The sequence below is a fragment of the Coturnix japonica genome, chromosome 38 (genome assembly GCF_054131305.1).
Source record: "Coturnix japonica strain WE chromosome 38, WE-NBRP24, whole genome shotgun sequence".
In the NCBI taxonomy this organism is placed as follows: Eukaryota; Metazoa; Chordata; class Aves; order Galliformes; family Phasianidae; genus Coturnix; species Coturnix japonica.
In genome coordinates this window covers 1,971,936-1,994,816 of record NC_140700.1, presented here as the reverse complement: position 1 = coordinate 1,994,816, position 22,881 = coordinate 1,971,936, and the positions used below count along the sequence as shown (strand labels likewise).

The following is a 22,881-nucleotide window of genomic DNA, read 5'->3' as shown; positions in this document are numbered from 1 at the left end:
TGCATAGCAAATCATGTCTGTGTGTTCCTGAGAAGCAGAGCTCAGAAATAACTCACTTGGTAACCCTTAAAATTCCTGTTTCTTACAGCAAAGAGAAAATTCTCTATGAGGAAGATAGGCTGAAGACCGTGGAGATGGAGGAAGAGAACAAGGACTCCAGCAGTTCTAGCTCTGAAGAAGAGGAAGAAGCTGAAGAAGATGAAGTTTCAGAATCAGATGCTGAAAAGGAGTCAGGTGAGATGCAGTGCAGTTTGAGGCTTAATAGTTACCCAGACTGAATTTGAGAGCTGCGTTTTTTTTTAACTGTGTTAAAGACATCCTGCAGTCTTACTTCAAGTGTATGTGTGTGTGTGCTGCAAGATGGTAGAAGACAACTGAATGAGGTTTTTATTCACTGAGGGAGAGGAAAACGTTGCATTGTTGGTGGGGGGAGGACATTTCCCAGGCATGTTAAATTGGGCTGTGTTTGGTGAGTGGTCTCACTTAAAGGCAGACTTTCTTTCTCAGAAGCTTTTCTTACCTGGGAGTGAAGTCCTAAAGGTTTGCTTAGCAGATATATCCACCTGCTGACTGTGGAAGTAACTATTTAGTGAATAGAAAGCCTCCTTATAGTAAAGCTCGTTTAGCCTTGGCATCATCTTTGTGATCTATGTTCAGCAACTCTTAACTTGTGTGCTTGTCAAGAAGGGCCTTGGAAAATGTGATACTGAAACATTTGGTTTCTTTTTAAAACTGTAGAAAGGAAGGAAGAGTCCTTTGCCAACCACTCCAGCCACGAAAGCAGGCCCAGCATCACTGAGCAAATACCACCACCAGAGTCCAACTCCTTCACTGCATCTGCCAGAAGGGTAAGTGAATTTGGAATCAGCAGGGACTGGAACAGTGCTTGAAAGCAGTAGGGTTAGCTGGGAAGTAGACGCTCTGCATACTACTGTGCTTTCCTGAATTGCCTCTGGGAGTCAGCTTTGATTTTGGTAAAGATGCTGCATTAACAGCTATAGAAGTCTGGCACAGAGGAGGATATTTGTATCATACAATGCCTCTTCTAGACTATTACCTTCAGAAACAAACCCTGGCATTCACAAGGAAACCTTACTTGCCGCAAGTGCTGTGTGCCCCTGTCAGCTCTGAGGTAGGTGATGCTGGTCTCTTACCAGCAGCTCTTTCACCAGAGGGTTGTGCTATGAGGTATCGGACTGAATTTGGCATCCTAGGCTGAAGTGTGTCATTTGCCAGACCTGTTTATTCAGTGACACAGCGTTACAGCCCAGTAAGCAGAGAGGATAAGGTTTGCCTGTGACTAGATAGACAGGCTGTGAAGGCTTTTCAAAGGTGAAGCAGTTACTGAAATCTTATCTGAATTCTCCCCCTCATGCATCACTCAGCCAGATGGCACTGGGAGGCACCGTGTTTTGCCTCAGATGTGTATCTTATGCTTCTCGTTTCTTTTTGCACCAGAATATGGAGGGCAGAAGGCACTGTTGCAAAAATGAAGCACTAGTTATGTGCCAGAGGGAAAAGGATTCTTGCTAAGCCATCATTTTTCTTAACTTTTTGCCTCTTACCAAAATCTGACTTCTTGTTCAAATCAAACTGTTGCTTCTCTGTCCAATTCTAGCTGAAGTTCCTTTATGAGAAGGAATGATGAATAGTGGATTCTGATTCACCCCTCTGTGTGCCCTTTTTTGTCAGTCCCATCTCAGCCTGATGACTCCTACACAGCTCACACAAAAGCTCTCTTGCTCTACCTGTTGCCTTTGAATCTCTTCCCCTTCTTCTACACTGCTATTGAGCTGTGGGGTCCAAAGTTGTGCATGTTATCAAATATGCACCTTGGGTGTAGCCCAGCATAAAGTGAGGCCCACTGAAGCATTTTTCAGAACTAAAATGGAGCCTTGCAGTGCTCTCACCTTCTGATGTTCCTTTTTCCCCCCTCTGCAGTTCAGTTGGCTCAACAGGTCTGATGAGCAGAAGGATGAGTCGCCCTCCTCATGGAGGTTGGGTCTGCGGAAGACTGGCAGCCACAACACACTGAGTGAGGTCACTGCCACTCGTGAGGCACAGAGAGATAAGGCTGCTTCTATCTATCGATCTTCATCCACCCCTCGGATATCTGCGTTGTTGGACAGCAAAGAAAAGGTTTGGCTCGTGTTTCACAAAGATTTTGTACTGTATCCCAGTTGAGATGTTTACCTTGCAGTTTTAAGACAGTTTCTCTTTAATTTTCACTTACTGCTGGGTTTGTATCCTTAACAGGTTTGAGTGTCTCTAGTTCTTTTTATTGTATATGCACACACACGTGCTTTTTCCTAATGATTGCAATCCTGGCACAGCTGTCCTTGCAGAACTGGAGTTCTGTGCCCCTTCAACCTGTTTCTATCTCAGTTTTGAATGGGCTCCTGATCTGGCATAGCCCATTCTTCACCAGAAAACATCAAACCCAGACAGTAGCACAAACTCTCCTTCCACATCATCTAAATAGATTCCCTCTCTATCTTCCAGCTGTGTTTGTGAATCTCTTTCCATGTATTCACTAGCTGTAACTACTGTCCGTTTTTAAGCAGTTCTAGTTGGAAGCTGGTTAGATTTACTAAGGTGCTGTTCAGGAAATCATCTTTGAGGTGGATATTTTTATGCTGTCACATTTCTTACCCAAGAGAAGTTGTCCTTAGACAGGAAAATACTGTTGTGATTGAATAAATCTGATAGTGAATTTATTTGTCTGTGAATGTGCTGTAGGTATATCAGATTTACAGCTGAATTACTTCTGTTTCATCAGGATAAAGAGAACAGGAGCTATCTTGCCACAATAGCCCCCAGAAGACTGAGCAGTGCAAGTGACATAGAGGAGAAAGAAAACAGGTGAGACTTGAATGTAAGGCTCAGCTTCAGTCTTGCAGGCAGTTCCTCTGGAATATCTTTTTTCCTATATTAATGGTCATATTTTTATAGCAGTCCTATCTGCACAGGTATTTACATTAAGTTCTGGTACGTTGCCTTTCATTTAGTTAAGCAGGACAAGCAACTGTTTTCTCCACCCCTGTATCACTGCAGAGCTGTTCAGGTTGCAGGGGCTGCTTTTGGAGGGTTGTTTGTAGTTGCCTCTGGGCAGAACCAAAGTATAAATGGGATGAATACCCAGTATATCAAGGTGTACTTGTGGATGAAATTAGCCATTCATATGGATTACAGTGTGGAGGAAGCTTTCAGCTGGCCTCATGTTCAGCCAGTTGCACAGCAGTGGTGAGCAGGCACACACAGAGCAGTTACTGTGATCAGTTGTGGAGATGTCTCAGGACGTGACCACCAGGAGGGAGCTTCAGAACAGATTGACATTCTTTGCTGATCTTTTGCTGGAACCTCCCTGCTGTGTTCTTGCTTAATCTCAGCTGGCGCTGGGATTTGGACTGTAGCAGACAACTTGTGTTTAAATGACTGATAAGCTTGAGAGGTTTTGGCAGTGGCTTGGATTGAGTGGCATCTCCAGCTGAGTGCTGGTAAGTGTCCTTTGCTCTGTGAAGCAGAGAGCAAGGAGGACTGAGCTGCACAAACAGATGGTGCCCAGATGTACTCTACAGCACAGGGGTTTTTTTCTGATATTCCTTCATTTCAAAACAGCTGAATATCACTTCTTAGAACCACAGATGTCTGAAAGGGCATTTGGAAAGACACTGCAATTGAAAAACGATCATTAATTGCGGGCTGATGAGCGTTGCCTTTAAAAGCTCAAGGTCCTGTCCAAAAGCAGAGCAGGATAAGGCACAGTGCTGGAGTGTGGCTTAGGAGAAAGCCCCAATTTCAGATCAATAGATAAGTGTGGCTGCTGATAACGTAACCCATAAATTGATGTGTTATTTTAGCTATTGCCAAATATTCTGTTTTATACTGCTAAATATAGCAGGGGATTTGTCATGCTGTGTGGCTTTTACTTCTATCATTGCATGATAGAGAATTAATAGTTTAATTATAGATATTTTCCTTGTATTTGCAACACCTGTTCCATTTGTGCCGCGCTGTTTTGATACGAGGTGACGTTGTTTAATACATGACATTGAATTTATGGCCAATCTAAACCTTCAATTACAAGTCTTTGGACTAGAAAAGGACGTTCATGCAAAATATCATCTTCTGATTCTTAGATAATACAGCTGATAATCACGGAAACTGGCCAGTATAAGCATTACAGAGAGTGAAAGCAGTGATGCACGTAGGTGGGTGTGAGGGAAGGGTTTGTGCTGGGGGCTGTACAGGAACCAGACGCAGACTCTGAGAGGTTTTCTAAACAAACCATGTGCTCTCTCTTGCATTAGAGAATCAGCTGCTAACATCGTGCGGAGCGGCTCTTACAGCCGGCAGATGTGGAGGGATGAATCAAAAGGAAACGAAGCTCCCCATTCTGGTGCACCTCCTACCTACGTATCTACATACTTGAAAAGGTACGCCCTGTTCTCCTCTGTGTGTGTTGTCTGCGATCAGCTCTACTCTTAGCATGCCTCCCTCTGCTTGTTGCATCAGGCCTTGAGCAGAAGATACAAACCAAGGCTTGTCAGCATCTGTCATGCTGAATAATCCCCTTAGAGACCATCACTTTTATTTGGCTTATAGTTGGCTGAATTTAAATACTCTTGTTCATACAATTCCAATGAAAAATGTTGGTTTTTTTTCTCAGTTTTATGTTAGTGTTATGGTTTGACAATAAAAGGGAAGTTGGTCATAAAAAGAGAATAAAGTAATTACAGTCTGAACTCAGCATTCAGATAGCTGTTAGCAGGTAAGTAGTAGTTTAGTGCTGGTTTTGGTTTACATTAACATGTGTTTATGGCATTAATGTTATCAGGGGAATTGCAGTGTTCTTATGGGTGATTTAGGACAGCATGACTGATGGCTGCAATCATTTCCTTGTGGCCGTAAGGACACAGTTTGCACAGTGTGTGTGAAATTGTAGAGGCAACTTCTGATTGCTGGTAGCCCAGCAGAGTCAGAAAAGTATCCCATTGGTAGCTTCCTTAATTGTCAGTGTCTTTTACCTCTCTGGAAGGCGAAGGCTCAGTTTTCCTGGAGCAGCAGGTAGTGGCCATTTCTGAATGAGGTGAATGAGTGGCTTCAGCTGATGGGGCAAATAATGCATTTCTGAGCTTTTGGCCACGTTGAGAAAAGGAACATCAGCCCTTTGTGCAAGTGCTGCTCCATCGCATCACCTTTATTTTAGCTGCTGCTGGGAACCAGCGAATCAGCGTGTGCAGATTTGTTGTGCTGCTGTGCCATTCGTGTTTAAGGAGAAGAGCAGAAATGTTTCAAGATTGTAGATAATTATCCACAAAATTCTAGAGCCTGAACTAAGTAGCTGTGCTGGAGATGGAGCAGTTGCTTGAGGTTTGGGAGGAGGTGCAGTTTTTGTGTTCTAGTACTTCTGCTGGTAGAGGTAAGTCCTGTTCTGGGACAGTCTGTCCAATTGCTGAGAGCACAGAGACCCATTTCCACAAAAGGTGAAACAGCCACTTGAGGCAGCAGACTTTTCCTGACCTGCTGATCCATTCCAGTGACTTCACATCTATCCTGGGATATGATGACAGGTCAGCCACTGTAGCGTGGCTCTCTAAAGGCACTCCAACCAGCAGCAGCTGATTGCATCGGAAAACTTTGGCCTCCTGCAGCTGGCATGCCTTGCTGCTGCCTGGTCTGAGGCAGCCCATCACCGAAATGGCTGTCTGTTGAAACTTCATGAGCATTGCCTTTTTGCCTCACCTGATCCAGAATCAGATTGAGTTCCGCATTCACACAGTTGTGCTGCATTTCCTTGGTTAAACTGCACAGAGATCAGCAAAAGCTTCAGCTGGTGGTGATATTTTGCTAGTCTTTTCCCAAAGGCTGAGTTCTGGCCTTCTGTAGGAAGATGCTGGAGTATGAGCAATTACACAGAATAGCTTTGCCAAGTAAAGGATGGATTATAGGGACACACGGGCTTCTTTACAGACAGCAACAGTTCTGTGTGACTGCACAAGCAGTAAATCTGGGATCCATTTGCCCTCTGTCCCCTCATGGCTTTCAGTAGAGGAGCACAGAGAAATGAATGCAGTTGTATAGATTACATCACCTCTAAGATGAGAAGCAGAACCTGCTGCCTGTGATAAGCTCTTTCTCAGCAGAGCGTTGGTAGTATTTGGAAAACAATTCTGGAGGATAAAAGCTCATTTTGAAAGAGAGAATTAAAGTGAACATGACATACTTGCATGTTGCTGACAGGATGAATGCTCTCCCCTTTACCTTAGTGTTTAACTAATCCCTGTAACGATACCCAGTTATGCTCTGAGTGCTTTATGAGACCCCCACACAAAAGGTAAACACCACCAGCAGATCACATTCAGGTGCTGAAAAAGTGTTTTCTTCTCCATGGGAACAAGAGAGCTTGCAGTAATTTTACAGATGCTCTTCAGCTTGAATAGAAGCAAATGTTAAACCTCTTTTTCTAATGGTGTAGGGACTGTCACTCCCTCTTCTCTCTGGGTGCAGCACTAAGGAGCAGAGCACAGACCTGACACCCCATTCTCTGTTTTAGTGTATATTGGCTTTTGAACAGCCAGTTCACATCAGTTAAAGTGTTTGGAGGAAAACTAGCATTGCAGATGGAATGAATACAGCATCCTTCCTTTGGCATCAGCTGTCAAAGATGCCTCACACCAAAACAAAAACACTTTTTCAGTTGTTTTTTTTTCCATTTTAGATACTTGCAGGCACTCATTTTTGTTGGCATAAAAGCCATCACAGCAGGTCAGGCCAGTCATCCCAGCTCCCATCACCAACTGGTTTTGGAGGTCCGGTTGTTGAAGCTAAAATGGCTTCAGAGCAGCCTTCTCCTCTGTCCTGGCTTTCAGCAATCCTTAATTAAGGAGTGGGGGTCACAGTTAGGCCGCTGTTCTTAACAGTGACCGCTGTGACCCATTTCCTTAAGCAAATCCCATTTAGCTCTCTCTGAGAAAACACCCTATGGCAGCATGTTAAATAACAAGAAGTCACATATTTTGTGCAAAACTTTTTTGTTAGTGCACGTGGAAATCTTTTCAGATTTTAAAGGAGCTATGTGCATGTATGTAGGGGCACAATGCCATTGCCATGCTCTTCCATTCCTTCTTCCCCTCTCAGTTCCCTCACATCTCTGCTCTCCAGGCACCTGGTGCTCCTTCCATCCTGCTGTTTCCCATTTTCAGCCACTACCTTTTCTCTTCTGAAGCACTTATCAGGTCTTATTCCATAACCCTCCCCTTTCCTCCCTTCCCAACCAGGTTTCTCATCAGTTTTGCAGCCACCCTTTTGCACTGCAGCCTTTCTGCCTTGTGTTCTCCTAGGATGGTGCCACACCAGCCCTGCTCCCCCAGGACTTCCACCAGCTCTTTCCAGGCTCCTCCTCTGATTCCTTCCCTTATTGCATGTTCCACTGCAGTCATCCTCTCAGTACAGCAGGCCCTGATTTCTCCCCCTCATCTCTGCGACGTCACGGCTGCTCTCTCTGCACGCCCACGGCAGCCAGGTTTAGCTCCCTGCTCTCACTCTCCTTTAAGGCTTTGCTTCTGGTGCAGAGAGCTCAGAACAGGAGGCAGTTCCATCCAAAAGGACTTCCTGCTCCCCTGTGCTCAGGGCAGGGGCCGACTTGCCAGAGGAAGCTTTGTTTGGAGTCCAGTGGAGGTTGCTACCTGGTGACAATAACTTGCTTGTTCCTTTATGACCTGGATATGGCAAGCAGCCATCAACTGAAGAGCCCAAATGTAATGCTTCTCCCCATAGAGGCCTTCCAGGGTGCTCCAGTCTCTCTTTGGCTCTGTAAGGACCAGCTGCTTGGCTGGGCTGGCTGGGTGCCTTGGCATATAAAACTAATTTGCAAATTGAGTGCCTGGACCGAATCCTTCCTCCGACCTCCTGTCCTTGGCTGTTGTTCTGTCCCTTGCAAGTTTTATTTCAGCCTCAGGCTGCTCTCTTGGACTCTTGCTGTACTGCTGACATCCAGTTCCAGCCCATTTAACCTGGCTTTCTCATAAACCTGCAATTCTTTGTCCTGGCTTTTCCTCTAGGTCAGCTTTTCCTCCTGGTGCATTTTGCATCAACCACTTTCCTCCGTGTGTGCTTGCATGGGAGTCATTTAGGATGCAGGAGGTGCAACAGAGCCTTCCCAGCCTTTGATTCATCCTGCAGACAGCCCGGTCCGACCAGTAGCAGCCAGGAATACCAGTTGCTGGGTGTGTCAGGATCCCAGATTGTGCATGAATGCTTGTTTTCTCTGTGCCATCAACAAGCAGTGCCTGGATATGGGGCTGAGGTGCACGTGATAGAGATTTTTGCCACCTTTCATCATCTGTTCTTAGAGGTGCACAGCTAATCTCACTTAAGGTGATTTTCTTCTGAAGAAGCAGAAGGGGACGTCCTCATATGAAAGCCCTTCAAAGTATGAGCACTTACAGCTTTTCAGTAGAGATGGTTTTAAGGGTTTTGCATCAAAATGGCAAAATACGCATTTCCTTTGCTCGTTCTTGAGTATTTTGGGACAATTTTGGTAGTGATTGTTCCAGTTTGGGCCATTTGTGCACCCATTGGAGCCTGAACTGATGTCTTTAAGCCACTGAAAACAGGTTCTTAAACCTGGAAGTCCTGGGCATCGCTGGGAAGCAATGCAGTCAGACCTGCTGCTGTCCTTCACTCCTTCCCTGCTCCCAGAAGAATCCTTGCTCTTTGTCCCCACTGTTCCCCATACACAGCACCGCTCTGCTGTGTGCTGCTTGTGCCACAGCAGGACTTTTCCCTTCCCTGATCTTCACTGATCCCCTGTTATTCTCTGCCTGGAACTCAGCTGGATCTATCTGAAAGGTGTGCTGCCACACCAGCCTCCGTGTGGCTGATCTGCAGCGACTCCAGTGTGCCATAATCTCCTTGCATACACTTTGCTGAGATATAATGCTCTCACCCTTTTCAGCTGCGAGCTCAGCTGTGGGGTTGTGCTGTTGAATGTTTACTGTGCTCTGAAGGACCTGATTTTGTGATGTTTTTACAGTGCTTCATTTGGTAGAAGTAGTGACCTCAGCAGTCCCTACATTTCAGCCAGTCGCAATACATCTCTAGCTACCTCACCCACTGCCATTGGTTCATCTACCTCACTGAGCACCCCGTGGCAACCTGCCTCTGCCTGCCCCACACCTCTCGGTGCGAACACTTCTGCATCCACCCGCCAGTACACCAGGTAACAGCTGAGATAACGCTGCACAAAGTCAGCACTTGGGTTGGAAGTCCTCAATTCTGGATTATGGATTGGAAATGTACTTCCTTACGGGAACTGCTGATAAGAGATTGCAGCGTGGTTGCACCAGGATGCAGTTAGCAGCCCATGTGTGAGCTCAGCTTCACACCCCTCCTGCCCTGTGTAATGACACAGGGCTGCTCTCCAGCATCCAGCATACAGGCTCTGGAGTTCATTCCTTCTGCCTATTCACCAGTTACATTTGTGATAGCTTTTGCTGCAGATGGGGATGCGGTCGTTAACTCTGAATTCTTCCTGCTTATTCCTCTACACATTGTTATAAACTGGTTTGAATGTGCTCAGTTCCCTCTGCTAACACCAACCCACAGCAGGGAGGATGAGCTGCTGGTGCTCCCTTGAGGTGGTGGTGGTCTCGGTTAGCAGTTGAGTTGACTTGCTTTGCTTTCCATTATGTCTTCTCTATTTCAGAGCCCCTTTCAGGCAACAAACTGATTCTGCCGTAGAGAAAAATACAGAGGGCCTCTCTGCTAGCACCCCCCTAGGTGTAATCACAAACCGTGCTGTACGTGGCTCTGCTAACGGTATTGCCAATGCCGGTGCTGCCTCAACCACAGGAAAGGACTGCTCTGCTGAGGAAGCCAGGGAGCGCAGAAGGTCAGTGGGCAGTGCTGGGGTGGTTCGTTCCTCCTCTGTGGTCACATCTGCAGTGGTGGTGGTGCTGGTGGGGGTGGCAGAGCTGTTCCTCAGGTGCTGTGTGAAGCTGGAGGCTTTGGTGATGATCAGTTCAGAACCTGAAGGTTGCATTTAGTTTGGGGATTTGTCTGCTTGGCCTTTCAGTGTGTCTCAGCCTTTTCCTTCAGTCGTCATCTCTGCTACTCATCTCAGTCCCTGAGACCTCTGTGTATACAGGAACAGGCAGCACACAGTGGGCTCTGTAATGTGAATCCCCTCCTAAAAAGAGCGTTGCAGTGAGATATGTTCAAAGTGCATCCCTCTGCTAAGCTTACGTGTGCCCAATGGGGATGTCCTTGTGCAAGAGCCCTGTATTCCTGTTAGTGGGGCAAAGCAAACGCTGCTGGAGTGTGAGATGTGTGATACTGGTGGGACAGACTGTGCTCCAGCAGCATCTGCTGCTTTCTGTTGGCTATGAAAGAAGACTCAGAATGGAGGTGGAAGTCTGCCCTGTGCAGCCAAGGCTGTTCCAGCAGCAGCACTTTGTATCAGTCTAAGTTATGATATGAAGACTGAGGAAGTATAAGCCTGAATCAGTTGATGCTCTTTTCAAAGGAAACTTACAGTGTGCATTTAAGTACAGAGTATCAAGTGATCCTATATATTCCTGCAAGGATCTGTCCTTGCAGTCAGCCACAGGACCCTCCAGCACACGGAGTGCCTGCTTGCTGTGGGCTTCTCCCTGCTTCAGCTGCAGCAGATCCAAGAAAGAAGGCTGCTCTGTGCTGTTGGAAAATACTCAGACTTGTAAGGCTCTCCAGAGCTAACCCAGGTAGTGCTTGGAAGGCACTGCAGGCTGAACTGCATTCATCAGCTCTGTATGCAGGGCAATAATTGGACGTAGCTACTGCAGCTTATTATTTGGGGTCTGCAAGGAGACTGAATGTTCACTGCTTGGAGTGCCTCTGTGTGCTCCTGGGTGTTTTGCTGGCGATCAGTTGACTCGGTATCATTTGCAATTGAATTGAAATGAGCTGCCAAAGGATACTTGTGGTGCAAAGGGACCTTGGGAGAGGAGCACAGAGTGTGTATTGTGCTCTCTGTTCACACTTCAGACCTTCTCATGACAGTATCTCTATCTTGGCGAATCCAGAATAAAGCTGCAGAGGGTTTGGATTGGATTCTTCCCAGGAGAAGTGGTCTCTGTAAACCCTCCCAGACTTCTGGCACTGTCTGCAGACACACAACCTGACTGACAGTACTTGTAAATGCCAAAAAGAGCATCTATTAATATTACTGCATTGGCATTTATTGCCAGATCAGTTCCTATAAATAATATAGGAGATCTGTTTGTCTCCTGCGTTCCAATTAGAGTTGTAGAATCACAAGGTTGGAAAGGACCTACAAGACCATCTTTTATATGAATTATGCTAATGCAGAGGTAAAAGCCAGAAAAACCCTCCCAACGTGTTAAGAGAAGCTTTGAAACTACTGAGCAAAATATGCAGTGATGCATTGTGCTTAAGGGCACAGGAAGCCTCCTGTGTGTGTGTGTGTGTGTGTGTCTGCTCTAAGAGCAGGTTCTGCTGATGGGGTAACAGCCTGCATGCACTGAACTAGGAAATGTGTTCTTACAGAGACAGGAGGGGTCACCTATATGGGGAAGGCTGACTTTGGAAGGAGGCCGAGTTCAGTAAAACCAAACAAAAAGGGAAAATGGCAAACAGTTGTCAGGGAAGCACTGTATGGATTTCAGTTCCCACCGGCAGCTGTTGTAGTAGCATTTGGTCTGCTTCAGTGTTTCCAAAGCTCCAGCTTTCTCTTAGCAACAAAAACATAAACAAGCTTATCATCTAATATTAGATCACAGGGATGTCTTAGAACGCGGAGCCTTAAATTATCTGTGTGGAGCCAAAGGTTAAAGCAGAAGACTGTGAGGTCTGGGGAGGAGTGAACAGCAGAGCTCTCAGTGCTGTTGTTTGACATTGTCTTCCAAGCCAGCAGGTTGGCCCTGACCCACCATAGCATTTCCCCTGGGGTGTTTCACCTACATCTCCTTCCTGGCTCCCTGCTTTGGTCAGGTAGCTGAAAAATCATCATGTGTGTCAAACCCCACACCTTCAGGAAAAGAAAGAAGGGGAGAAGAGAGGAAAAACCAGCAAGGAAAATAAAGCAGGAGGCAGCACAGGAGTGATGTGTGTGCATGGGTGAGCACAGAACAGCCACACTGCATGCAGGGCTCACAGGGACCCAGCAGCAGCTCAGCCCCCCCCATGCTGCAGCAAGCACTGCAATGCACTGCTGGCAGGTTGGAAGGTTGCCATCCTCCCCAGCCCATCGTTGTGCACTCCATTGCTTATTTCTCTTCCGTGGGCACTTTGCAGCTGGTGCTGAGCGTTGCTGTTGGGTCAATTTGGTGATCTCGTGCCAGGACAGAGCAGTCTCATGTTCCAAATGCATTTGTCTGGCTGAGTGCTGAGCTCTGAGGGTGAGTTACAGACATATGGATGCTGTGCACAGAGCATCTCCTGCCCGTCCAGTTCTTCCCAGTGTAAGCTGACTCCCTTCTGGTTTCTGAATGCTGCAAGCAGCTGCTGGGGTCTCAGGGGGTCCTGCAGCCTGCAGCCCACCGCTGCCTGCTCTCCTGTATGCGGGAGGACAGCGGCCTCTAGTGCTGGCAGCCCGTGTGCGAAGTTCAGCTGTGATCTCATCCTTGCAGTATTGGGGCCTGGAACGCAGTGTGTGCTATGAGATGAGCACTGGCAGCTCCCAGGGCAGCGCTCAGCCCATAGGATCATAGAATCAGTAAGGGTGGAAAAGACCTCTGAGCTCATTAAGTCCAACCATCAGCCCATCACCTCCATGCCCAGCTATGTACAGGCCAGCTTTACCCAAGAGCTGTAGGGCAGTGCCCCCTCCCTCTCCACCCCGATCCACTTTGCTTATACAATTGCATTTTGCACTTGTGTGTGTTCTTCCTGTTTCTCTTGAAGGTTCCAGCAAGGTGGTGCTGCTCACCATCAGGAGAGCTGATAGCGATGGGAAACAGCCTCTGCTTCACATTACCCAGGGCAGGTTTTCAGATAGATCCAGCATAAGGGTGAGGTGGGCTCATTTCCTGAGGGCTGTGCTCAGTTTAGCATCTTGCCCTCTAAAGTTTCACCTAGAAATGGTTTTGGACTGGTAAACGTGCCTGGCAAATATTTCCCTTTTTTGCTTTGTTCCCAAGAGGAATCCATTCTTCATTCTAAGGATCCAGCTGCTAATTATAGTGGTGGATATTAATGATATATTAAGAACTGAATCCTCCTCCACCAGCGCTATTAGATGAACAGTTTATGGCGAGTCCTTCAGTCCTTTTGCCTCGTGATTCCTGTCCAAATTCAGAACTAAACTCCTCCATGGTGAGTGGGGATGCCTGACACATTAACCCTTCTTATTTCATAAAACCACAGTGAGATCCTGATCTCTTAAAGAGTTGAAAGTGTGGAACTTGAACTCAAGATGTGCTTAAACATCACTGGAAAGGAACTGATGGAATAAAGCATCATCCTCTGACAGTTTGTCTCCATCATCCCTATCGCTGAGTGCTCACGGCTCCCTGGGCAACATCAGTACATCAGTGCTGGGGATGGGGTAAGGGAAGCTCCCATCTCTGCCAGGCAGTGGAAAACAACAAGTTAAAAGGCCCTGTGAAGAAGTGGGCAATCATGTGGCACCTGCTGCTGAAAGCCTTTATCTGCCCTGCTTTTGCAGTTAATGGCTTTCAGATAAAGTTGTCCTCTTTTTTCAAGGGCTGCTGGCGCGGATGACGTGGGAGGGCAGGAATTCTTGGGGCCGTTGGGTTTTCCATGTTGGGAAGCAGAGCTGTTGCTGGTGCTGTATCAGAAATCAGCCTGCATTTTTATTTGGAAAAAGGTCGGGGTGTGGGATGGGGTCACTGCTGAGCCTGCCTTCCTGCAAGGCGAGTGAGCAGGTGTGTGCTCAGCTGCCCACGGCTGATGCTGTGCTCAGGGGAAGGAAGGGGGGAAGTTTGGCACTTGAACTGGGCGGAGGAGCTCAGGGTGGAGGTTGACCTGCTAACTCCAAGCAGGAATATATGCGGGATCCTCCAGGAATGGGCAAGGAAATGAAGCAGGCGCCGCTTGAACTAAGCGATGTAACAGCAGCCTGACAGCATGGAGTGAGCAGAAGGTAAAGCTGCCTTTCCTCATCCCTTTTTACATGCAGGACTTGTGTGTGATTCCTCCTTCCTTACTAATCCTACCCACTAATGTGTTTCACAGATTTAATTATTGAATCTAATAAGAACTCTGTTCATTGGCAAGTTGTGCCAATGGTTCCAGCTCCGTCTGCATCACCTGAACTTCAGGGTTTACTGATCAGGATTCTGATGCATCAAAACTAGCATTAAACTAAAGAGTGAACCTGAAGCGTTTATGGAGGTGCTGCATGAGGGTACAGCTGAGTTTGTTTAGCACAGTCAGCTGTTCCATCAAATCCTTTGCTCCACAGCACCAACCCGTGGATGCTAAAGGTGGAGGAGCAGGCAGAGCCGAGCAGTGACCCAGGGACTGCTACAGAACAAGTTTTTGAGCCAACTTAATAAATCTTGTGTTCCTGAGAACAGCGGAGTCATGAAATTGAACCAGAGCTTCTGGCGCACGCTAAGAAATTGCAACCTTAGCTCAGTAGGAAATGGGAATCTGGTATATATTATTAACAGTCGGTGATGTTTTCAGTAATTGAGCCCGGGCTGATTCATGCCTGTGTGTATCCCTGGAACCTCTGCAGGCAGCAGCTCAGTGTCTCCTTCCACAGGGTGGCAGCCGAAGGCTGTGCAGCACTGCTCGCCGGCTGAGCGCTTTGCAAAGGTTTCTGTAGCTCAGCAGCTGAACGCTCCTCGTGGCCAGCAAGTTCAGTGTGTTTGGTGGCTGTGAAAGGCAGTTTGGCAGGTATTGAGGTTTGTGTGGAGTGTGTTTTGTTTGAGGATGACCTGCCTTGTCTCCCCTGCATTGTCTCCCTGTGGATACCAGCTGTTGGGAAGGCTGTAAAAGGACTGTTTCAAATGTCACGTATTGTTTGGCTTGCTGCTTGCTTCAGAATGAGAGAGCAGTACCAAGGGACGTAAAGCAACTGTGTCTTTGCCTGTCTGCTCATCAGCTGCAGGAGATGGAGTTTCATCCCTCTCTGTTTCATGCAGCAGTTTGTTAAACACGGAGGTTCACCCTCTGAGCACTGCAGACTCCGGTGTTCATTGCTCTGTGATGCAGTGAGCATCGACACCCAGTGTGCTGAACACAAACCAGTTTCCAAGCATTCCAACGTGGAAGGATTTGCACCTGTGAGGTTGCAGCTAATTGCATTTGATAACTAAAGGGAAGTTAAGCAGGGAGAACGACTTGCTGACTTGCTGTGTGTTGGCAGCTCTCACTGCTCTGCACCACAGTAGTGCAGCCTGCAGAGGGCTGGCATTGAGCTGGCTGCCCTGCAGGAGCAGCACAGGAGGAGATGAGCACAGAGTGGAAGTGCTCCTCCAGCATCAGCTGCCATGCTGTAACCTCAAACCATTGTGAGCATGGCATCAAAGCTGAGTTTTGAGGAGGGATAAAGGGGACCTGTTGTGATTAACAGGTGACAGAGATCACCATTCTCATAATCTCTCTGATCAGCGGCTGAATACATTGGGCAAAGCAAAGCTGTGGCAGATAGAGATTTTCATCCTGTGCTTGTTAACCTGCAAATCAGACTGTAAGAGGTGATTGAAATTCAGGCTTTTGAGGTTTCCTGAGCTCAAGATTCACAGTCCAGATTGGAACACAATGACAGCTCTCAACAGCCAGGACCAGCATGGGAGGGAAGAGCAAAGGCCTGAGAATGGGAAATACTCAGAGGAGCCTTTTCAGGACAGCTGCAGGATGCTTTTAAGATTGTGATCCTGAAATCTCGTTATCCTTTTGTCCTCTGCTTATTAAATACCCCAGCGTTGTCTGGCTGCTCCCCATTCCATCTTTGCAGTCTGATGTGTCATCCTTCTCTCCTGCCTGTTGGATGCTCTTGCTGCGATGTAGTCAGACAACGTTTTGTGGCAACTTCTGTGCTAAAAGTTTCCATTGACTCTGAGCTGATGCACACAACCTGTTTAGCATAGGGATAAACAGAAGAGAAACCTATTGTTGGATGTGAGTGCAGGAGAGCAAACTGCCCAGCCATCCTCACATAACCATCAATGATTGATTTGCTGCTTTAATATCTAACTTAGGGAACCTTGTTTAGGAACTGCCATCAGTGTTGTTTCCCATGAAACCTGCTCTTGCTGCTCTTCCCTCCCCAGCCTATGGATAGTTCCTTAGATAATGGCAAGCTTCCAGCCTGTAGGATTGCATTGCTGGGATGCTGTACTTTTCCAGTCGTTTCCAAAGGAACTATATCAGTGCTTCAGATTTTCTATGGGCTTTCCTTCCATCTTTTGATCACCTTACATCTACATAGATTGATCTGTGCGGTAAGGAGATTTGGAATGCCTACAGTGTTTTGAATAGTGGTCTCCTGCTTTTGCAAAGAACTTTTCCATACACATTGATAGGCTGGATAGCCATCTGTATGCTAACAAACGGCCTGTGGGAAGCCCAGCCTGTGCCTGGCTCCCCTTACCCATCTCATCTAGAGCTGGAGGAGTCACAAGCCACGTCCTGGCTTCTGATATGGCCTCTGGAATTGTGTCTGGGGAGAGCAGGTCAGACTCACTTCTGAAATAGAAGGAGGATTTGAACTGAGGAATCAAAGAGTTGCCATCACATTAACCATGCATCCATTAGCAGAGGTTGGCACTTCTTATTCTGTACCATTCACCCTTTACATGGGAGGGTTGTCCCTCCACGGCTTCTCCTTTCTCTGCAGCACAGGTTTGTTGTTGCATCCTTAGTTTGCCAGCTTTTGGATATCCATTCTGTCATTTGCCCTACTTGGCCTCTCCCTTTCTATTTGTGTTTCACTGCTGCTACTTGAGCTGCTGGTGGGATCCATGTTTGTGTCATAGTGCCCCAGTTAAAAGAATTAACAGTGAAAATTGGTGTTTTCTTGTAAGGAAACACAACATGTTGGGTCGTTTCCTTAAAGATCTGCACGGACCGTATGGTATTTGCTTGGTTTAGTGGGATGGTAGAGATAGTGCACTTCATTAAGCATCATATTACTTAAAAATCAAAATCTCTGTGATTGTTTTATGTGCTACTTTTCTTGTCTGTCTCCTTCAGCTTGCTGTGATCTTGCAATTGTTCTGCTCTGGAGAGCAGTGCATCGCTCTCCATCCAGCAATCAGCCCAGCCCCACTGTGTGGCTGCATCCCACCTTGCTGCCTCCTTCCAGTCACTCCTGCAGCTGTGGTGTCTGCTGTTTGCATCTGAAATGGTACAGCACAGCCACCTTCTTTCATCACCAAAAGAACAGGCTGTGGCTGCTTGCTCAGAGGAAGCAGCAGCGTCGCTGTGCAGTGGCTCTGCTGATTTGTATCAGAAAATTCGTTTACCTCATGCTTGTAAAATGGCCTTGGGTGAGCTCCGAGCAGCAGGGAATTGTGTAAATGGAAACCAAAAGTCAGCAATCAATAGAGCTGCAGCCCCAGCTGTGCCGCTCTGCCTGGCAAAACGTGCTCATCTTAATGTTAACTCACTGCTGCAGGTTGGATGCAAAATTGTTAACGAGGCTTTAAAATGCTCCTATTTTTTATACATTCTCAAGGTGCAGAGGGAAGGTGTGGGAAGAAGCAGGAGTAAGAGACAAGATGTCATTCCTCTCACTGTGCTCGCACGTGCTGGATCCAAGCTGTGCTGAGTGCAGCAATCTCATGTTGCTCACACAAAGCAGGAGCGTTCCCAAGTAAGCCCAGTGATCCCCCAGCACCACATCATACGTGTTGGGTCCTCCTCCCACAGCCAGAGCGTTGCTCTCATCCTTCCTCTGCTTCCTTGCTGCACCCATGTGGCTCCTGAGCTCTCACTGCTGAATCCTACAGTCCTCCAAAGCATGGGATCCAAGTTCCACCATTGCAGAGCCATTGCAGTAAGCTGCCCGCCTTGCTTAGCTACACCATGACTTGATAGGTCTGCTTCAGGATATGCTTTTTTTCCTGCTGTTCTGAGTTGAGCTTGCAGCATATTTTACAAATGCACTCTTCCTGTAGGTGGCTTATTGCTTCTGGATGCTCTGCAAAGAGCAGCTATCCTACTTGTGTCAAAAGCTGCAGAAAGTGTTTATTGTTTCCTTAATGTGCCATTACCTGGGCAGCCCATTTGCACAGCATAAAGGGGAGCAAAGAGAACTACTTGTCTACAAAATTAGGAGCTGCAAAGCTTTTGCACATCAAACAGCAGGTTTTTGTTCACCAAGCAGCAAATTCTTAGGAGAATTCATCGCTCTGAATTTTAGGCACTTCCACTGTTGGAACATCCATCACTGCTGGTGTTTCTGTCTGGGTAATCAATGGGAAGAAATGAGCTGCTCTGTAATGCATTCACATGATCAGTGCTAGAGGCTCTTGCTGAAGGTGATGAATTGCACCCTGGAAGTGCAGATGGGTGCAGGCAGCCCAATTGTGGACATCTCCATTGTAGCCATCTCCCAAAGCACAATTCATCGCCTGCAGCCCCGGCATGGGTGGGCATTCAGCCTCCTTGTACACTCAAAGCAGTTCAGGGCCTGGCTTATCAGGTGGAACATACACCGTGGTTATTGAGTTGCATTCTTCCAACTACCACATTGACCTTTAGGTGCAGAGTATGAGCTCCCATGGAAGTACCTCTGTGCAACCAGAGGAAGCCCTGTTAAGTGACTGTAGAACTACTTAGGTTGGGAGGGACCTGCAGCACCATGGAGCTCCAACCCCTGCCATGCAAGGCTCCAACCCAGCCCTGAATGCCTCTGGAGCTGGGGCACCCACCGCTCTCCATCAGCCTGTGATGGGAGCCTCTGCTCAGTGCTGCCAGCCACGCACCTGCTAAATCAATGCTGGGCACGAGGCCATGAAGAGAGGGCTAAAAGCTGCGGGGCAGATGATCTGTGGATGATTCAGCCTCAAGGATTCGTTGGGTTTTTTTGCCATAGTGCAGCAAAGTCAGTAATCTTTCTAATCAATTGCTGGATCAGATGAAAAATCTGCTCAGCCCGTTACATTAAATGTGAAAGTAGTCTGCAGAGGGCAAACCAGGCAAGGAATCCCAGGGCAAATGAACTGTATTCCTCGATAGATCTTTATCCCTTTCTTGGCTAATTACCTATCTACATCTTTGATACTCTGCTAACCTGTGGCAGTGATAGACCCACTAAAGAACATTTCATTTCAGACACTCTGGTTCTTCTACAGCGAGGCAGCGTTAATCGTCATTCCCCATTAGCCAGGCTGAAGAATCCAATCTAATTAATCTTTCCTAAGATGGAAGCCAATCCACCGCTATGGAAATGAGCCTCGCTGCTCTGCTCTGCTGCGGCAACGCTGAATTCCTCTTAAGTTCCTCCTCTGTGAATGCCTGTGCAGAGTTCAGTTAGGATATTTTCATGTGAATAATGCTGAGATCTCCCGGGTTTAATGAGATCCAGTGGTGGTTCAATCTCTATGTTAGCTGTGTGCTTTTCAGTACCAAGGGGCTCGCTTTACTCCAGTGCATGGAGGTCGTTTCTTTCCTCCCTTAATCCTTTCTCACCATGTTCCTCTTTTGTGTGATGCGTGCTGCTTTCTGCTATGATGGGCTTCATACTGATGAAGGCAGCAGGTTGCAGGGTGAATATAATATAGTGAATAATATGATGGTGTATATAATGCAGGAAGGAGGGTCTGAGCAGTATCTTGAGATCTTCATCTGAACAAGAGGCGTTTGGGGTATTTTTTGCTAACTAGTAGTGAATAGGGGTAAATAATGCACCAAGTGGTTATGCTTTTTTAACAGGACATGTTCAGTGCTCAAGAGTTCATTTAGAGGCTGCAGGGGGGGAGATGATGTGTGCATTTCTGTATCCCCTGCTCATAGGAAGGATGTCCCAGTGCAGACGACAGCAGCAGTGCTAGCAGACAGAGCTGACACGATGTTTCTAGATAGGAAAGAGAACGATACCTCAGATCTGGAGCTCACTGAGTGGGGAGGGCAGAACGTCTGCTTTATTTCTATTTTAACCTCTTTTGCCTCTTTTTTTTGCTGCAGGTCATACCTGACCCCGGTACGGGATGAGGAGGCAGAGTCACTGAGGAAGGCGCGATCCAGGCAGGCCCGGCAGACGCGCAGATCCACACAGGTAACGGATGATGGAAATCCTCACCTCCTTTTACTTGGTAGCTTGGTCGTGAATGTTTGGGTTGTGCTTACATGGGCACACTGGGAAAGGCAACAAAACGCTTTTTCTCTGTGTTAGGATAATGCTGAGGCCCACAAGCATTACGTTGGCCAAGCAGAAGCTCGCTGAGCCCCTTAAACTTGCTGCCTGAGCTGGAAGACTTGAAATGTAATTGCACGAATTAAGAAATCCTCACTTTACTTTGTCTCCAGGGTGTGACACTGACAGACCTTCAGGAAGCAGAGAGAACCTTCAGCCGCTCCCGGGCAGAACGACAAGCTCAGGAGCAGCAGAGTGAGAAGGCTGAGAGCACAGAGCCTGCTGAGGACAGCAGTGAGAGGCAGGAGACCCGCACTCGATGGAGCAGGAATACAGATGAGGAGGTGATCCTCCCGCCTTGCCTCTCATTGCTTGTGTTGATTTAAACCATGTAGGCTGAGAGAAATTCTTATGGGGTCCCTTGTTTATTCTACGGGGGGCATATGTGCTGGAAAGATGCTGAGGATTATCCTTGCATCACAGGGTTTGCACGTTATGGGGGTTAAGGTGTTCCTTTGCTCTCCACTGAGAAATGCATTCCTCTGTTTCTTACCAGAAAGCAGAAATGCTAATCAAAGAAGTGGAGTGAGAAGGCAAATGGTAGGAATGCTGCCTAGATCCGTGCTTACTGTGCAGGTTGGACTGAGGCTTTGTGTTTCCATCGTAGCACAGATATTCTGGGTGCAGTGGAAAGCTGGGTAGCCCAGTGTTCTTCCCCTTCCATCACTCCTGGTTTTTTTTTCACTCAAAATCATCTGTTTCTGAGGTAACTCATGTATTGTATTACTGGCAGCAGGGTAAAGACAGAGATCCTTGGCTTCCCAGCAAAGGAACTTTACCGTGTTTATATACATAGCTGCACAGTGCTGTTAATATTTGTTCTGGTGTGTATCTGATCTGGGAGATGGTGGTGAAGGAAATATCACCCTCTGAAAGATTACTCAGCTGCCTGAAGTCCCAGATCTGCTTCCTTCTCATTCTAACTTGTTGTCATGTCTGTTTGTTTATAGGCTGTCTATCGGCGATTAAGGTGCCCAGTGCAAGCAGACAAACCTACAACACCCGTATCTCCTTCTACGTCAGCTCCTCTCCTTTATACAAGTTCTTACCTAACTCGAACAAATAAGTATCTGGGTCTTGACTCTGTGAATCCAACAGACTTCAGAGGTGCAGCCACAGAGATGGAGAAGAACGGTATGTGCTCAGCAGGAGGAAGCTCAGGGATTTTAATGAGTTTTAGAACTTGCAGTGCATACAGTAAATAAGTTTACTTCTTCTGAGGGGTGCAGTGTGGGAAGCTGCCATCTCAGCAGACAGATGTTATGTGTTAATGTAGGATAAAGCCCATTGCTTATGGAAGAGGAGAATAGAAGTGTTTTCCATTTTGAGTAACTAACTGACATGAGTCTATGTTGTATTTAGATCTTAGAGCTGGGGTACTGATTCTGCTACTGTGGTTTGTCCTGCGAAATAGTAGTACACTGTGGTGACCTGGTGAGAGCTGGCAGCTAGTGTAATCTCTTTGGTCTCGGATAAAGGAAGGAATGTGAGTAGCCAGATGTAGTAGGGCTTTGTGATTCCATTTTCTTTGGTTTACTCACTCCTCTGTAATTTAACACAAGCCAGACTGACCCTGATTGGCTTGAAAAGAAATGTTGCCTTAGCAGAAGTGCAGATGTGAATCACTGAAACCAAATCAGTCTTTCTTTGCTTGGCCAGAGTGCGAAGACGCAGATGTAGACGACAGATCTCTCAACAAACAGTCGATCCGAGAGAGACGGCGGCCAAAAGAGAGGCGAAGAGGCACCGGCATCATTTTCTCAACAAAAGATGTGAGTTTGGCTCCCTTAGAGAAGTAAAACTTGCTTTGTAATAACTTTGAGTGACTTTCCTTCCAGTTCCAAGCTTAAGATGTTTTTTCCAGATCAGTTGATTTCCCTTCGGTCCATCTCTCTCCAGCTCCTATTTCAGACTGGTGCTTCCAGAGGAATCACATCACCTTTTGGTCCATGGAAAATCCATGAGGCAGGCTCTGAAAAGCCTGGCTATTTTTTTAATGAGTCCTCAGGAGCGCTCAGATCACAGTAGCAGTTTTGAGAGTAATGCTTTCTCCACTACTCAGGTCTTCTAAATGGGCATTAGGTCACCTAACGTTACCTGCTGATCAGCCAGGAGCAGCTTGATGGGCACTTACTCACTTATTTTGGTAGAAATTCTCATAGCTGTAACATCAAATCATAAATAATGTGTTATCTTGCTATGATATTAAAAAAAAAGAAAGCAACACAACTGTTTCCAAGACTGCCTCATGAGAGCGTTTGCTTTTCATCCTAGGATGACGATGACGTTGATGGAAATGAGGAAGTGAAGGAAACTCGGGTGAGTGAAAACATCTCCCAACAGAGGAAGTGCTTTGCTCCTTGAGTGCTGGTGGCAGCAATTCTCCTGTGGCTGTGCTTTTGTTCATATAAGAGGTTCAGGAGCTGATTGGGAGGGAGCTGGGAGCAGTTTGCTTAATGAAAAGATGCAGAATATCTGCAGACCGACCCAAGTGACCAAAGTGTGTGCTCTGGAGAGAGCAGTCAGAGCAGCAGTGTCCATGGAGC

The 22,881-nt window shown here is 47.0% G+C and overlaps 1 protein-coding gene across 7 annotated transcripts in view; it reads left to right on the top strand.

The window, feature by feature from the left end:
- Nucleotides 1-22,881, top strand: part of PPP1R12B (protein phosphatase 1 regulatory subunit 12B) — an 81,267-nt gene that overhangs the window by 25,286 nt on the left and 33,100 nt on the right. For 3 of the 7 annotated variants that reach the window (XM_015884831.3, XM_015884833.3, XM_015884829.3), the window contains exons 8-19: nucleotides 89-234; nucleotides 739-848; nucleotides 1,942-2,139; nucleotides 2,780-2,862; nucleotides 4,311-4,436; nucleotides 9,038-9,223; nucleotides 9,710-9,895; nucleotides 20,107-20,197; nucleotides 20,449-20,619; nucleotides 21,286-21,469; nucleotides 21,995-22,107; nucleotides 22,610-22,654. In XM_015884831.3, coding sequence (XP_015740317.1) covers nucleotides 89-234; nucleotides 739-848; nucleotides 1,942-2,139; nucleotides 2,780-2,862; nucleotides 4,311-4,436; nucleotides 9,038-9,223; nucleotides 9,710-9,895; nucleotides 20,107-20,197; nucleotides 20,449-20,619; nucleotides 21,286-21,469; nucleotides 21,995-22,107; nucleotides 22,610-22,654 — 1,639 coding nt within the window. The remainder of the gene's footprint in view (nucleotides 1-88; nucleotides 235-738; nucleotides 849-1,941; nucleotides 2,140-2,779; nucleotides 2,863-4,310; nucleotides 4,437-9,037; nucleotides 9,224-9,709; nucleotides 9,896-20,106; nucleotides 20,198-20,448; nucleotides 20,620-21,285; nucleotides 21,470-21,994; nucleotides 22,108-22,609; nucleotides 22,655-22,881) is intronic. The other 4 variants (XM_015884835.3, XM_015884834.3, XM_085527098.1 and 1 more) reach the window with 2 other exon arrangements.